The following is a 12,176-nucleotide window of genomic DNA, read 5'->3' on the forward strand; positions in this document are numbered from 1 at the left end:
TTCCGTCTGTGTAAAATTTCCCATCTGCCGCAGTATGCTTCGTGAGTTGCGCGGTGTGAGACGTGAGTCGTGACGAAGAGAGCCTGACCGAGATGCCTGACGCATAACATAGACATATGTAGGTACGCCAGTTATTGGCCGCGGATGTGGAGGTTGCTGGCTGAGGAAGCCCAATGGTATAGGGCAGAGGTCGTCAATCAGGAATAAGAGGAAGAGAATGGGCGTTAATTATAGCCGTTCACGGTACCCATACAGTCGACGTACGCCACCTTAGGTACTCTGGACTACAAGGCTAAGGAATGCATGTATGTGCATTAGGTTTCTAATACTGGTCCTAATACAAAGTACTGCCGACTTCACCATTGGCCAGCTACGGATACTGACACCACAACTTAAGGAGCATTAGACGTACGGTACCTCGTGAACTTGTCCACCGTAAGTGACCGTCCATGAGCAGGACCAAGAAAAGGAATTAGGAAAAAAAAACACGGACAATATGACCCCATCGCGAACTAGGTACTGGAAAATCCGTATAACAAAAGGTACCTCCACTTCGTTACCTACCGACAGCAACTATCGGAATGGACAGTCCAAATTTGGAGAGAAGACCCCGAAGTTGGCTCAGACCGGCTAGCGCACCGTTGCCAGCCGCAAAAAAAAAAAAAAAAACGATTCGGAACTCCACCCTGCCGCTGCTGCCCACTGCAACTGCCATTTCCTCCCAAGCTGAAAAGTTACCAGGTTGTCATCCCGTCAGCTACCTACCTTACGGATACCTTACCTTAGACAGCTGTCCTGTCGTGACAACGTCTGAGCCCCATCGAGCCCGCAGCTGCCGCCATTGTCGTCTCGTCCCGTCTCGTCTCAACACCCAGGAGGTTACTTAGCACTCAGGTTGGTAGGTAGGTTGACGTTGTCTTCCGCATGTGGCCTCAACGTGCCACATTCAACACCTGAAGTCCAGAGGGGCGGATAAGTTGACTTGGCTTCAGATCCTAGGTAGCAAGGGGAGGCCATCGGTTATCCCGTCTTCGTCTCACTCACCTCGACTCTTGGGATCCTTCATTCCGCCATGGCCCCCACAGTCCCATCGACTCCTTTTGACTTTCCGAGACTGAGAGTCTCAGTTCATCTCGACGTATGTATTCCCTTTGTTTTGAACCATTGTCCTGCAAATATCACAAATCGTCGCAAATCATACCTATTGAAATATTCTACAATCTCCAAGATGCGTTTGTGTTGTTTCATGCTGCCCATTCTGACGGATTATACAGGATGATACCAGATATCTTTCTCAGGATGACGCTGTTGCAGGTACAGCATCTTGTTGTCACCGAATGATTCCACTGAACTGATAGCGGTCCCATAGAGTTCTTCGATGTCAAATTCTGCCCGTACCAGCCGCTGAACGCGAAACCCATCTTCGCGGCGGTGAGCAAAAAGCATGTAAGTGGTCGACACAACCACGTCGTCGTACTCTTCTCACCAATCCTCCTTCCATCACTAATCTTTCTTACCGTCTTAGATCGTTGTCTGCCGCCTCACAGAAACCATTGATGACTCACACCCATGTGAAATCATCAGCCTAATTCGGGATGACGATGTGCGTACTCCCTTTCAGCCCGTATATCCACACCCACCAGGCTATGACAACTGACTCGACTGTAGCTCGCCGCAAGGAACTACTATTGTACCTGGACTCGAGATGCAGCAACTGGTAAACCACTGCTGTGCTACGGCGGCGAAGATGCCAAAATCAAAGTCTACGACATCATTGACCAAAAACTCGTGAACGTAAGTCACGCCACAATACATCCTCATTCCATGTTGCACCTAACTCATATCGCCTAGTGTCTAGTTGGCCATGGAGGAGTAAGTCATTGTGGTTGTTATCCCTCTGATGTAGTCAGAGTGGTACTGACGGATAACATTAGGAAATCTGTGACGTGGTTACGTCGCCCAGAGACCCTCTAATCATTGCCTCATGCTCCGACGATACGACAGTCCGTATATGGAGCTTGGACCCGAAGCACGAGAAGCAGCCTTGCCTATGTATTCTCGGTGGTGAGGGGCATTACTGGAATCTCCTTACGCTCGTTCGTCTTTCTCCCCAACACGATCAGCAGATCCGTTGCTAATTTATCTCTCAGGCTTGGCATGATACTGGCAGGTACATACTGTCGGCCGGCCACGACCAAATCATCAACCTAGTAAGCATCGCCCATCCATAGGTCTGTCTTTACGTCTCTAACCAAAACAACAGTGGACAGTGCCGGACCTTCCGACCGAACCGACTGATCGCCCCGTAGAGGTTCACTACCCTCACTTTTCGACGTCTGAAGTGCACAGCAGTCTTGTGGATTGGTAGGCTATGGTGACGAATGGGTATCAATATTGCTAACCTTTTTCAGTGTTGCCTTCTTCGGTGACTATATCCTCTCTCGAGCCTGTCACGATGATGTAATCGTCCTTTGGAAAATCGAGGGCTTCTCGTCCCAAGACGACCCCCTGCCGCAATCTATGGCTCCCACTACCATCAACCCAGCTAACCTCACCCGTTCCGCCTTCAACCCAGGCGTCTCGGCCGAGTGCCCTGCGCCCTACACCCGTCTGATGGAGTTTGCCACCCCCGGCTGTGGCCCGCAGTTCTTCATGCGCTTCAAGTTGCACTTTGTCCCGGAGCAGAACCCAGTTCTCGCTTTCTGCAATGCCAACGGCAAGATATTCTTCTGGGACTTTGAGCAAATCACGGGCTTCTACGACCACGTGAAGGAAGTGGAGAGGAAAGACCCCAACGCGCCGATGACGAAACCGGGTTGGCTCAACGCCGTCAATCACCGAATCAACAGTGGCACCAAGACAGAGCCGACGGTCAGAGAACGAAAGGCAGCGGGAAAAGCCCATACAGAACTGGAGCGGATCCCTGCTTTCGCCAACACATACAATAAGGAGACTTTGTCCAAATGGGGCGAGATGTATAGTGTTGGAAACCCCCAGACTCCTCTGAAAGCTCACAAAGTTGAGATCTCTGGCGCTTCGACATTTGTTGGTAGACAGGTGGCGTGGAGCCTGGATGGCAAATGGTGTGTCGTGGTGGGCAGTTCCAATTTCGCGCTGGTGATGCAGAGATGGCCGCCCAAACGCGAAACATAATACAGCAGAGAGGATCTACCGCCCTTGGAAGCGAAGGTTTGAGGGTTGACACCTTGTGTGAGCTGTTCTAAGGCTGATGTCGCCGCTAGCTCGCTGTTCCATACTCTCTGATGGGCAGCGAGGAAAACAGTGGCAATATTGGAAGATGGCCCTCCCCGGCAGGTGCCAGTATCTGCTGAATAAGAGTGTCCGGTCGACCTCCATGTTCCATCATCCTCTGAAAGCTGTTTCGTGCGTTGTTGTTCTCTGCGCCGCGTCGTGCCGTGGCCTCCTCGACCTGGCCCTCCTTCTCAGTGTACGCAGGGATGAGCAAGTCGCCGATATACAACGACACCATTCCCCTCAATCTTAGAAGCTCTGGGTTGGTCGAATAAGGCCGATCCTCGAGCAGGTCGTCCATACGTCCAGCCACCTCCCGCAGGCCGTCCAGTGCTCGTAGCCTGATCTGGTCCTTCGCCTGGCGTAGCCGCCTGTCCCGAGCATGAGAATGCCAGGCTGGACCTTCGGCGACGAGCTCGGAATCGTCCATCGTCAGCCCGTCGTGACCACTGCCTACAGAATTTTCCTGGAAAGAATCATCTTCCCAGTCCTCAGCCTCGTGTTCCAGCCGGCGGAGCGACGCAGTCTGCCGCACGTGTAACTGGTACACCTCGTAGCTTAAAAGAGCCGGCCAGAAGTCGACGGCCGAGATAGCCTTGCGCCACTTGAAGTTGTACGGGTACCGCTGAATGAGGTCTTGGAAATACTCACGCACGCGGGGAATGTTCTCCGCAGGGTACGCCTCGGCCTCGGCCTCTTGGCTGTGTGCAGCCACGCCGCCGCCTTCGCGCATGAGTATCTCGGCGCCTAGTGCCCAGTAGTTGTTTCGTCTGAGGTCGACCGGTTTGCCGTAAACATGCGATCTAGTGAGGATGCCGAAGGCGCGCTTTGCGTTGGGGACGTCCCCATTGTCCAGGAAACCGTAAATGGCTCTGACGAGGGGCCTGAAATGGGATTTCTCCGACGCGTATTTGGTTTTTTTCTCGCCGTCTTTTTTCCGCGAACGGCGCCTCAAGCCGCTGCCATCGTCTTGCTGGTCATCCTGCTCGTCGCTGTCGCTCTCTAGAGGCTTCACTGCCGTGGCAGGCCCTCGCCTGGTTGATGCGTTCGCGTCACGCCACGCGCGGTGCGGGAATTTGGACTGTTCAAAGGAGGGTGGCTGGTCTGCATCTGCCAGTCCCGCGAGACGGAGTTGGGTGAGAACTGAGGGAGTATGGCTGAGCGGATTGATGGAGTCTTTAGGCAAATGGGGTTTATGGCTGTCTTGGCTGTCGCTCATGGACATAGCTGAGGCTGATCTTTTGCGGGTTTGTTGCAGGTTCATGGTTGTGGTGGGTGTTGAACTGACTGCTGATGGAAAACCCTGCCCATATCAGATCATGTCTTGCGAGGGTGACAAGAAGGACTAGGCAACGAAAAAGTGACGTTGAGGTAGGTTGTGTAAGGTAGTTAACCTTGCTCAGTTAGCAACGAGAAGATAAGTGGAACCCCACCGACCGCCTTAAGCTAAGTTCTGGATCCAGCAGACCATACCTAGGTAGAGTACTACTAGGCATTATTTCACAACACCAGAAGCTTTTATGTTCTGCATTTTTCCATACAGGAATGAGCTCTTTCTTGATTCGTCATCCACAGCCCCCGATTCTCAGTTATTGTCCGGTTGGCACAAGCTTGATAATGTCTACGTAACGTTGTAGTCGCAAAATTGTTGTCCCTGGTGGGAAGAGGGTCCTCAAGACGTAGCTATGCTTGTAGAAGTTGCACCATCATTGCGACTACGTTGTCGCACGTCCAGCACCGTAGCGCATCTTTCGCGATGGACAAGTTGCCAGGAAGCAACACTTCGATGTAACTCGGTCATCATAGTCGCCTAATGTACACTGTCTATAGGTCGCAAACGCCTTGTGCATCGAGCGACCTCGGCTTATTTCCGCTCAAAGTAAGTCCATTGCCCCTCGACGGGCTTCTCCTCCAAATCCTCCCAACTGCAGACACAAACAATCATTAGTATGCGACGAGCAGTAGACACGGCGGAGAGAGCGTTAGACGTACACCTTAGCCTGGATCATCGTGTCCACAAGCTTCAACTCACCCTCGGCAACTTGGATAACCTCCTCGATGAGACCAGCTCCAATCTTGGTCTCCAGCTCGGAAATCCTAGTCGCGATTCAGTCAGTCTTGATATTACTTTCCCCTCCTTGAGAGTTTGCGACGTACTGGTCGGCCGTCAGTTGCGGCTCGGGCTCCCATTGCACCTTTTCAACATCGTTCAAGTCCTTGCGCTCAGCAAGGAGCTTGTGGTCCAGACGCTCCTTCTCAGTGCGCGGGCCCTCCAGTGTGCCGCCCTCGTCCTTCTCGCCATCCCACTCCTCCAGACGAATATCCTTCTCCCCGTGCTGCTTGGCGACGACGAACATTCTATTGCCAATCTTGACGGTGCGGGCACCGCTGCCGTCGACACGGCCGCTAACAAGACGGAACTGTTCGGGCTTCTCCTTGACGATCTGCTCGGCCTTCTTCTCCCATTCCTCATATCCGGGCGGCACGGCGGCTTCGATGATAGCGAGGCGGTGCTTGGTCAGGGCTTCGACGGACTGGCGGTACAGCGAGGTTTCGGGGATTGCCTTAAGCTTTTCGAGGGTATTGCCGTAGACGTACAGCAGGGTCGACCGGGGGCTGTTGTGTGTCCAGAGGCCCGTCAGGCCCGTCGGGGTGCCGGGTTCGAGATAACGAACGGGCTTGACGCCCGCGAGCAGGCGAAATGTCCTTCGCATGTTTGCGGTATCAGTTGGCTCGAATTCGTGTTGCGGCGAAGGGGGATTGAGCTGTGGATCGGGAAGTCGAGGGCGGCTCTAGCTAGCCAGGTCGCGCTGATTTCATTGACCAGTAGATTTCCTTACATAACTCAGCACCAACGAGTCACGTGATGCAGCAACACAGCGTACCTCGGATTTGCACAGAACTTGCGGACCGGACCCTTCTACTTGCTGTGGCGTGCACTTACCCGGAGCAGTTTTGCTGTCCAATCTTGCTAGGGAGGAGGGGAAATTCCACGGCTCTGTCCAGAAATATATCGCAGCGGCAATTATCAAACCATCGAGGCATTACTGATGAGTGTATAGCTAGTCATGAGTTGCGACACACGGAACTTCAGGTGCGTCCTCACAGATCAGACGAATAAATTCGGACACACAACAAGCGTGAATTTCTTCTACAACCGCAACTGGTAAAAACCGGTGAAGGGTTGACAAAAATTGAAACGCTCTTTCTTGTGATTTTTCACGCTTTAAGCATGAAATGTAATACCCTAGCAACCATGGGAAACCCGAAAGGTAACACAGCCGTTCCCAAACGGAACACGGTGTATAGCAACAGAGGCGGCCCCAGCCAAAAATGGCCTCAAATATGACGAACGGGGTCTTGACTCCATACCTGCAGCCCAGCAACACCTCAAAGTGCAGAACCTAATACACGCTTGCCGGCGCTGAGAAGCCGACAGCATCATCGCCATGATGGGCTGGCGTTGCGTGGTAAGCTGCTTAAGACGCGCTCTCACGGCTCTTGCGATAGCTGGCCTATAGCGACGGGCGTCAGCACGATGGGTCGTTCGTTATACATCGTAATTCGCGGCGCGACTAACCTCCTGCTCGACCTGCAGGCCGTCAACGACGGGGGCAAGCTCGCTGAGAATCTCGTAAGCCTTCTTGTGATACTCGATCTGAGCGGCGATCAGATCGGCGAGGTTGCGGAGAGGCTCAGGGGTGTCAAGAACCTGATGAGATTGTTAGCAACTGATTGTGTCCTGGTGCATAAGCCAGGTTGGCAACGTACATTCTTCATGACGCCAACGGCCTCCTCGGTCTGCGTGACGAACTCGTCCTCGGCCTTTTCAATCTCCTCCTGGGCCTCGGGGCTCAGCTCCTGGGGCTGGCCGTCGTCGGCACGGGGGGATCCGGAGCCGAGTTTCCACGTGGTGCCATGTGCGCGAGCCTTGGCGGCGTCAAGCGTCAAGCGCGCATTCTCCACGTTCTTTCGGGCGCGAGTAGCAAACATCAGGTTGGTGTTCAAGGTGGTATTCCAGCCGGCGAGGAAGCGGCTCTGAATTTGGGCATCCTGGGCCATGCGAGCCTCACCAACGCGTTCCATAGACAAGGCATACTTCTCCAGAGCCGTAGCCAAGGGGTCCTCTCCAGCGCCAGTGTGCTGCTGGTGAAGGACTTGGCTGCTAGCCAAGCTGGCGCGGGCGATGGCGTGGTTGAAGGTCTTGGGCTGGGGCTTCGCGCTGGGGGGAGCGGTGAGGGCGGCCTGAGCCTCGGCAGGGGAACCTGCAGAGGACAGTAGGGTGACCTTTTCGCTAACGGTACGACCGAGGTCCTGGAAGGTCTCCTTGATGTTGGGCGGGTAGTCGTAGGCCTCGTTCGAGTATTGAGAGCTGGCGAAACACCGTGTTAGTCTCCGTCTTGGCCGGCGTCTATTTACGGTAGCTGTTGGAAAACACTCACGTCACAGCCAACATCTTCTGGTGGACCTGTTTGAGGGCGTCGACTCGCTTCTCAAGGTCAATGTAGTCGGGAGGAAGCTGGGTCTATCGGCGCGGGAGGGTTAGCTTTCAGCGTGGAGAGTGCGAGCGAAGTTGCGCCTGTGGTGACTTACCTTGTCCTCAGCCTGACCGAGCTGCTCCTTGGTGTACTGGAAAGTACGAGAAGCAAAGGGGGTGATTGACGACCCGAAGGTGCTGTATTGAGGCCTATTCGTCAGCCTAGAACCCCTTTGGCCAAGGGATCTGGCGGATGCGCGACAAATACGTACGTGAAGCTCTTTCCAAAATTCTTGAAATCCATCTTTGCGGCCGTGGGTTAGGGTTAAGAAGGCACAAGGAGAATACTAGATGAGGCTGAATGTTGGCACTGTTGTGGTGCCTGTCCAAAGATGATGATGACAGAGGTGTTGGTGTCTATGGTGGTTTCGGTAGAGGAAGTTCTACTGCACTGCTATCAGCTCAAAGGCAGACAAGTATCCAGTTGATGTCCAGTGCTAAGGTATCAAATTGGCACAGTCGCAGTCCAGCATGCTGTCACAAGCTACCTGGAGCCCCACACTACAACGCGGCAGGGGGTAAGGTATTGCGTACCTTACCTTGCCTTACCTAAGGTACCTACCTAGAGGTAGGTAGGTAAGGTGAGTTGAGTGTGCCTAAGGTACTGCCTAATTACCTCTCACCGTCTTAAGGTAGGTACCTAGATAGGCAGCAAGTAGCACGTGATATAGACAGTGTACAGATCGAGTGATAAGCACCTTATTGATCATTCTTTTCTCGGTACCTTAGTTTTGCACATCCAACACGACTTGGAGCTTGGGTATCCTTTCATTGTGCAGACAATCTCTTTGTTGATCGTCATTCTAGAGTCGCGGTCTCCTCCAAGAAATTTTGGAGCTCCTGCTTCTTCACTCCGCTACCTTACAATATCTACTGACCTATTCAGAACCAAGCTGGGTTCAATCCCACCTGGCCGCGTAACCAAACACTACCTGACGTTCACACCAGGTGGCTTGATTATATCCTCCGAGACTTAGCATTGGAGGTGCGAAACGAGGTCTCGTTGGGAGTCCTTTAATTTAGCTGAATGTTTCCTGTCCTATTCACGCCAGGGGCTTGTCCTTAACGTCTAACTCGACGTTGAATCTGCATGTCTCAATCGGGCGGTTTTGTGTCCGCCCACGACGGCTCGATGTGCCTGCAGACGTCCTCATAGTCTAGCAGCTTTGGGTCGCTCAGCGGCAGGTGCGGTGTTGTCCAAAACATGGTCCAGTTTGTCTCCTTGAGCTTCCACGTTCCCAAAGATCTTTCGAAATACCACTTATTCACCGGGTTGTCTTGTCGACTGCGCCAACATACTCCTTCCGGGAAACAGCCACGCACCATGGCGTTGAAGACCACATCGGCGACACCGCCGCTTCCCTGACGGCTTTTGAGAACGGCAAACTTATCAAGATATGGCACAAGTCTCCCAGTCTTGTACGCCGTCTCCTCGTCGAGGCCAAACGGCTTTTCCCAGGTGAGAATTGCCCCCCCCTCGTACTCTCCGGCGATGATGATACCAGCCAAATTGTCGTTGACACGGTCGAGATAATGCTGGACATCCAACTCCCTGTTGAATGAATCATTAATGAGGTGAACCAGTCGGGGCAAATCTATGCAGGTATCGGTGAGCCTCAGGCGAGGTGCGCCTGGCCGAGGCGGTAGCCAAGTGCTGATTGTAGGATCAGGATACACCGTAAGGGGCATCCCTCGTTTAATGAGAGTGGCCACGTGAGCTTCCGATTCTGCGTCCCCCTTCTTTCCTGAGCGAACTCGTTCGATTGGCAGTGACGAAGAGAAGACGGGTTTGTCGGTCAGAAGATTATGAATCAAAGGGTTCTGCCGATTGCGAGTTGTAACTCTGGTGAATTCTTGGATAGGCTTATTGGCTGCCGCCGAGGGGGTGCTGATAATGGCGGATGAAGTCGAAGGCAACATCGCCAGCACGTTCCTGGCTAGTTGCAGGTTGCGCGCATGGTTTTGTCTCAATTTCTCGGACACCTTACCCCGTCGCGCTTCTGATCCCGAGGGGTGCGTGAGTGCATACATGATGCCTTCAAATTCTTGCTCCAGGTTGATATAGCGATGACAAGAATCGTTTTCGTCCGCAAGCGGTGTTCCTCCCGCAGGATCTAGGATGATAACCTTTTCTACTGAGGCGACTTTGGCCCCTGTACTGCGGCCTGCGGCAGGCGATCCCGCGGGACTTTCAATGGGGTTGAACTGTAGCCCGCAGAAGTACTTGGTGAGAGCAACTATGGTCTCGTCGGCATCAACCAACTCAACGCTCTTCATGTCAGGTGCCATCGTGACAGGAGGTATGACTACGATGGCATTGTCCTGTAACGCTCTGAGTACCATATGCGGGTACTGGACATAAACGCTGGAAGGCATGAAGCCTTTGGCGTCGGCCGTTTGGGGCTGCGCTTCGGCCACGCACTGGTCTAGCAGTAAGGAACCCGGCTCGCCGTAGACTTCGACGGCTTGCTGAATTCTCCAAGACTGTTCGCGCAGAATTTTGCGGGACGACTGAGATCCTCCGTCGAGGACGATGATGCTCACAAGACCGAGCTTGCGGAGCTGTGAAAATGTCTTGGCGATTGCGCCCAGCATTTGATCGTCCAGGTCCTGTGGGAGGGTCATCTTGACAATAGCGAGGTTGATAGGCTCGTCCTCGGGAACAGCCAATTCCTTCTTTTGATTGCCATTGCCCTGAATGAATTTCGGTGCCTGATTGACAACTCGGATCGACGAGTACGGCTGATCTGGCGTTCCTCGAGTCTCGGCTACCTTGCGCTTCCTGGATGCGCTTTCGCCCGGCGGCGCGTACTTTTGAAGATAGCCCTTGGCATCACGTCGGGTAGCCGAGGCTTCCAGCACTGAAACAATGAAGTCCTGGGCATGGATTAGACTCTGCCCTGAGAAGCGCATATCTTGCTTTGAGAACACATACACGGTCTTCTGCCCTCTTCTTCTCTCTCGCCTTGGAGCTGGATGAATGTCTGACAGCCGACAGCGCGATTTGCAGAGCCTCATCCTGCCGGGTACTGCTAGACCTAGGACGATGGTAAAGCCTGCAATTGGGTGGGCTGCATGAGTCGAGAGCGAAAGGTGCCTGGGGTACAGAGTAAGAAATAATTCCTCTAGCCGCAGAAGGCGGCGTGCGGGGTGAGAGAGAAACGGACCCTTGAAACCAGTTGACTGGCTTGCTTCAATACAGGTGTACGCATCTTGCCAATAGAATATAGCACGAGAAGCGGGAAGTCGAGGGTCGAATAATATCGTCAAGTGTCCTAACAAGCTTCCTCGTGAGTAGCCCCAAATCCTGCCCCAAAGCACGATCAAAGCCCGAGGAAAGCTGGCGTGATTTGGTGCTGAGCCTTCACCAGGTGTTCGCTCTATAGGGTACCAGTACCAAGTAAGATGAAAAGTTGAAAGCTGATGAAGTCCTAAGCCCTATCGTAAGGCAGGCAGCGTGTCAAGAGGAGCAGAAGGGTCAAAGCCCAGCCATCTCTTCAGATGGCCATGCAGAGCGACGGTCGGATGTGGGTTGCGCCCGTTGCAGCTTGAGTTGATCACCGCTTGGACAGGTAACCAAGTATTGCTATGATGGATGTAGGAACAAGTTAAGGAGACGGTGACGAAGTTCGACAACGAAGACGAGATGCCGGGCCCTGACCCTGACCTTAGGTTTGGATCAAGACTTTCCACTTTGTGAGTCAATCAACCTACCAGAAGCCGTACTGATAACGCGATAAGGTGTGCAAGTTCCCCATCACGGTGCCGGCCATCGGCGACCGTCTTGTATTCCCGTAGCACCGAGGCGAGCAGTCGGACAAGCAACATCGGTAGACGACGACACGAGGGCAATAGATAATTCGCTCAGGAGTTGTCGCGACGGTTACAATCCTCGGAACGAAGCCCCCGTTAATACACCTGGAAAATAGCTCAGCAGGTGACGGGAATGGCGGTTCGAGCCGCCACCCCCTCCTTTTTTTTTTTTTTTTTTTTTTTTTTTTTTTTTTTTTAAACCCAGCAATTGCAATAAAGGACTGACGGAGGTAGTCATCGATATTATCGTGCCGCAATAACTTGACTGCAAGGGCGGGAGCTGCCGCTGCCCACAAGGCATTGGATGCCAGGTACCTACTGACGAATCCAAGCCAAAAAACATACCTCGGTCTCCGTTGGTCGGGTGTAGCGAGCGCTTCGGGTTCTAAGACGCGAAGGATATGGCACTGGATCATGCCATCTGTCCGATGTGGAATTTTTTTTTTCCCATTTGGACAGTTGTGTTCTGTTCTGGGTTTACTACCTACGGTAATACAAGAGACACCGGCTGCTCCCGCCCAGTTTGATGGATTTGCGTTATTCCCAGTTTCATTGCTGAAGTGAGATAGTCCAA

At 53.2% G+C, this 12,176-nt stretch overlaps 5 protein-coding genes across 5 annotated transcripts; 1 reads left to right on the forward strand and 4 right to left on the reverse strand.

Annotated features, from left to right (window-relative positions):
* Positions 1-1,072: 1,072 nt before the first annotated feature.
* On the forward strand, positions 1,073-3,153 carry CkaCkLH20_01529 (uncharacterized protein; the record flags this gene model as incomplete). The annotated part of the gene is made up of 10 exons (XM_038884248.1): positions 1,073-1,138; positions 1,275-1,314; positions 1,370-1,446; positions 1,526-1,603; positions 1,669-1,794; positions 1,852-1,872; positions 1,935-2,096; positions 2,151-2,210; positions 2,264-2,364; positions 2,412-3,153. 10 exons carry the CDS (start codon positions 1,073-1,075, stop codon positions 3,151-3,153), a joined length of 1,473 nt encoding a protein of 490 aa, XP_038750840.1.
* Positions 3,154-3,238: 85 nt separating this feature from the next.
* On the reverse strand, positions 3,239-4,516 carry CkaCkLH20_01530 (uncharacterized protein; the record flags this gene model as incomplete). Its single annotated transcript, XM_038884249.1, has 1 exon — positions 3,239-4,516. One exon carries the CDS (start codon positions 4,514-4,516, stop codon positions 3,239-3,241), a length of 1,278 nt encoding a protein of 425 aa, XP_038750841.1.
* Positions 4,517-5,116: 600 nt separating this feature from the next.
* Positions 5,117-5,966, reverse strand: CkaCkLH20_01531 (uncharacterized protein; the record flags this gene model as incomplete). The annotated part of the gene is made up of 3 exons (XM_038884250.1): positions 5,117-5,177; positions 5,245-5,349; positions 5,410-5,966. The coding sequence occupies 3 exons, from the start codon at positions 5,964-5,966 to the stop codon at positions 5,117-5,119; spliced, it is 723 nt and encodes a 240-aa protein (XP_038750842.1).
* A 765-nt stretch (positions 5,967-6,731) lies between these two features.
* On the reverse strand, positions 6,732-8,033 carry CkaCkLH20_01532 (bar domain protein; the record flags this gene model as incomplete). The annotated part of the gene is made up of 6 exons (XM_038884251.1): positions 6,732-6,767; positions 6,833-6,964; positions 7,024-7,624; positions 7,695-7,777; positions 7,846-7,927; positions 8,002-8,033. 6 exons carry the CDS (start codon positions 8,031-8,033, stop codon positions 6,732-6,734), a joined length of 966 nt encoding a protein of 321 aa, XP_038750843.1.
* An 851-nt stretch (positions 8,034-8,884) lies between these two features.
* CkaCkLH20_01533 (acetylglutamate synthase) lies at positions 8,885-10,702 on the reverse strand (the record flags this gene model as incomplete). Its single annotated transcript, XM_038884252.1, has 1 exon — positions 8,885-10,702. The coding sequence occupies one exon, from the start codon at positions 10,700-10,702 to the stop codon at positions 8,885-8,887; it is 1,818 nt and encodes a 605-aa protein (XP_038750844.1).
* Positions 10,703-12,176: the final 1,474 nt, after the last annotated feature.

This window comes from Colletotrichum karsti (genome assembly GCF_011947395.1).
Source record: "Colletotrichum karsti strain CkLH20 chromosome Unknown Scaffold3, whole genome shotgun sequence".
Lineage (NCBI taxonomy): Eukaryota > Fungi > Ascomycota > Sordariomycetes > Glomerellales > Glomerellaceae > Colletotrichum > Colletotrichum karsti.